Source organism: Orycteropus afer, unplaced genomic scaffold (genome assembly GCF_000298275.1).
Source record: "Orycteropus afer afer isolate SDZICR_OR568_19922 unplaced genomic scaffold, OryAfe1.0 scaffold00539, whole genome shotgun sequence".
NCBI lineage: Eukaryota > Metazoa > Chordata > Mammalia > Tubulidentata > Orycteropodidae > Orycteropus > Orycteropus afer.
This window is the reverse complement of record NW_006922126.1, coordinates 1,268,842-1,270,195: the sequence shown is the minus strand read 5'-3', so window position 1 is coordinate 1,270,195 and position 1,354 is coordinate 1,268,842. Positions and strand designations below refer to the sequence as shown.

The 1,354-nt window shown below is 64.9% G+C and overlaps 1 protein-coding gene across 1 annotated transcript in view; it reads left to right on the top strand.

Annotated features, from left to right (window-relative positions):
- CTBP1 (C-terminal binding protein 1) overlaps positions 1–1,045 on the top strand; it is a 77,153-nt gene extending 76,108 nt beyond the window's left edge. The window contains exon 11 of the mRNA XM_007955780.2: positions 862–1,045. Coding sequence (XP_007953971.2) covers positions 862–1,045 — 184 coding nt within the window. The remainder of the gene's footprint in view (positions 1–861) is intronic.
- Positions 1,046–1,354: the final 309 nt, after the last annotated feature.

The window sequence follows — 1,354 nt, the reverse complement described above, 5'->3', positions numbered from 1 at the left end:
GTGGTGGTGAATGTAGCCTCCCTGCCTGTGGACGCTCGCTCGCCCGGTGCTGAGCTGGCCTGGGGCGTGTCCAGGTCCCGTTAGCAACACTAAATGGGTGCTGTGCTGCTGGGGCCCAGGTCTCTGTGGTGCGAGCTTCCTCAGACTCGGTCCCTGCGAGGAGGTGTGGCTGCTCCCTGGGGGCCTGCAAGCCGGGGCTGGGGGTGGGGTGGGGGTGGGGCCCAGGTCTGGGTGATCAGCCGGGGTGCCCTGGCTGCCCTGTGGACCCTTGTCCTGGCTGGGTATTCCTAGCACCTGGTCCATAGCTAGAGGATGGTCTGTGACCTCAGGGGGCTGAGAGGCTGCCCAGCCCTGATTCTGCTGGAGTTGATGCCCCATGTTCTCCAGGGTCAAGCCAGTCTCTTATGGCTGGGGTCACAGAGCCTTCCTGAGGGCTATGGGTCACTCCTCTGGCCAGGGAGGAAGCAGGGGCTGGGCATGGGGCCAGCCGGCAGGAAACACAGCAACCCGCAGGGGCAAGGCTTGGCCCACCATGACCCGCGCTCCATGCCCTGCGGCCCCATGGGGTGTGGCCTTCCAGCCTTGTGGCCACGACCACTTGGGCAGGCGGGCAAGGGGCCTCTGGGAAAGCAAGGTACCCGGCTGCCCAGATTCTGTGCCCTGGGGTCCCCGCAGGTCCAGGTGAAGGCAGGGATGGTGGGCCAGGTGTCACCTGCAGGTGCCGGGCAGCCCACCTCTCCCCTTTCTACCTGTGTCAGGAAGGGCATATAGACCGCCAAGACAGTGTCCTCGGCCTGCCCACCGTGGGGTCAGTGCTGCCGGCCCAACCTCACCGTCGTCTTGTCTCTCCTCTCCCAGCAGGTACCCCCCGGGTGTGGTGGGCGTGGCCCCCACTGGCATCCCGGCTGCTGTAGAAGGCATCGTCCCCAGCGCCATGTCCTTGTCCCACGGCCTGCCCCCCGTGGCCCACCCACCCCACGCCCCTTCTCCCGGCCAAACCGTCAAGCCCGAGGCGGATAGAGAGCACACTAGTGACCAGTTGTAGCCCGGGCAGAGCTGTCTACCTGCGCCCGGCGCAGGGGCCATGCGGCCCTCGGACCGGCGTGCACAGAGGCCCTGGCGCCCAGAGACTGGCCCGGCACGCGGGCAGGAGCAGCGGCGAGCGGTGGCACTGGGGCTTCCTCCTCGTCCCCATTTAGTCGTCCCGTCCCCGGACTGGCTCGCTGTCCTGTGTCCGTGTGTCCTTCGTTAAGCAAGAGAAGTTAGTAGTTAATCGTATCATGAATGTACTTGTCTGTGTACAGTTTCTAGAACATTAAAGGATTTGTTTGCTTAGCTGTCAACAAACGAAACC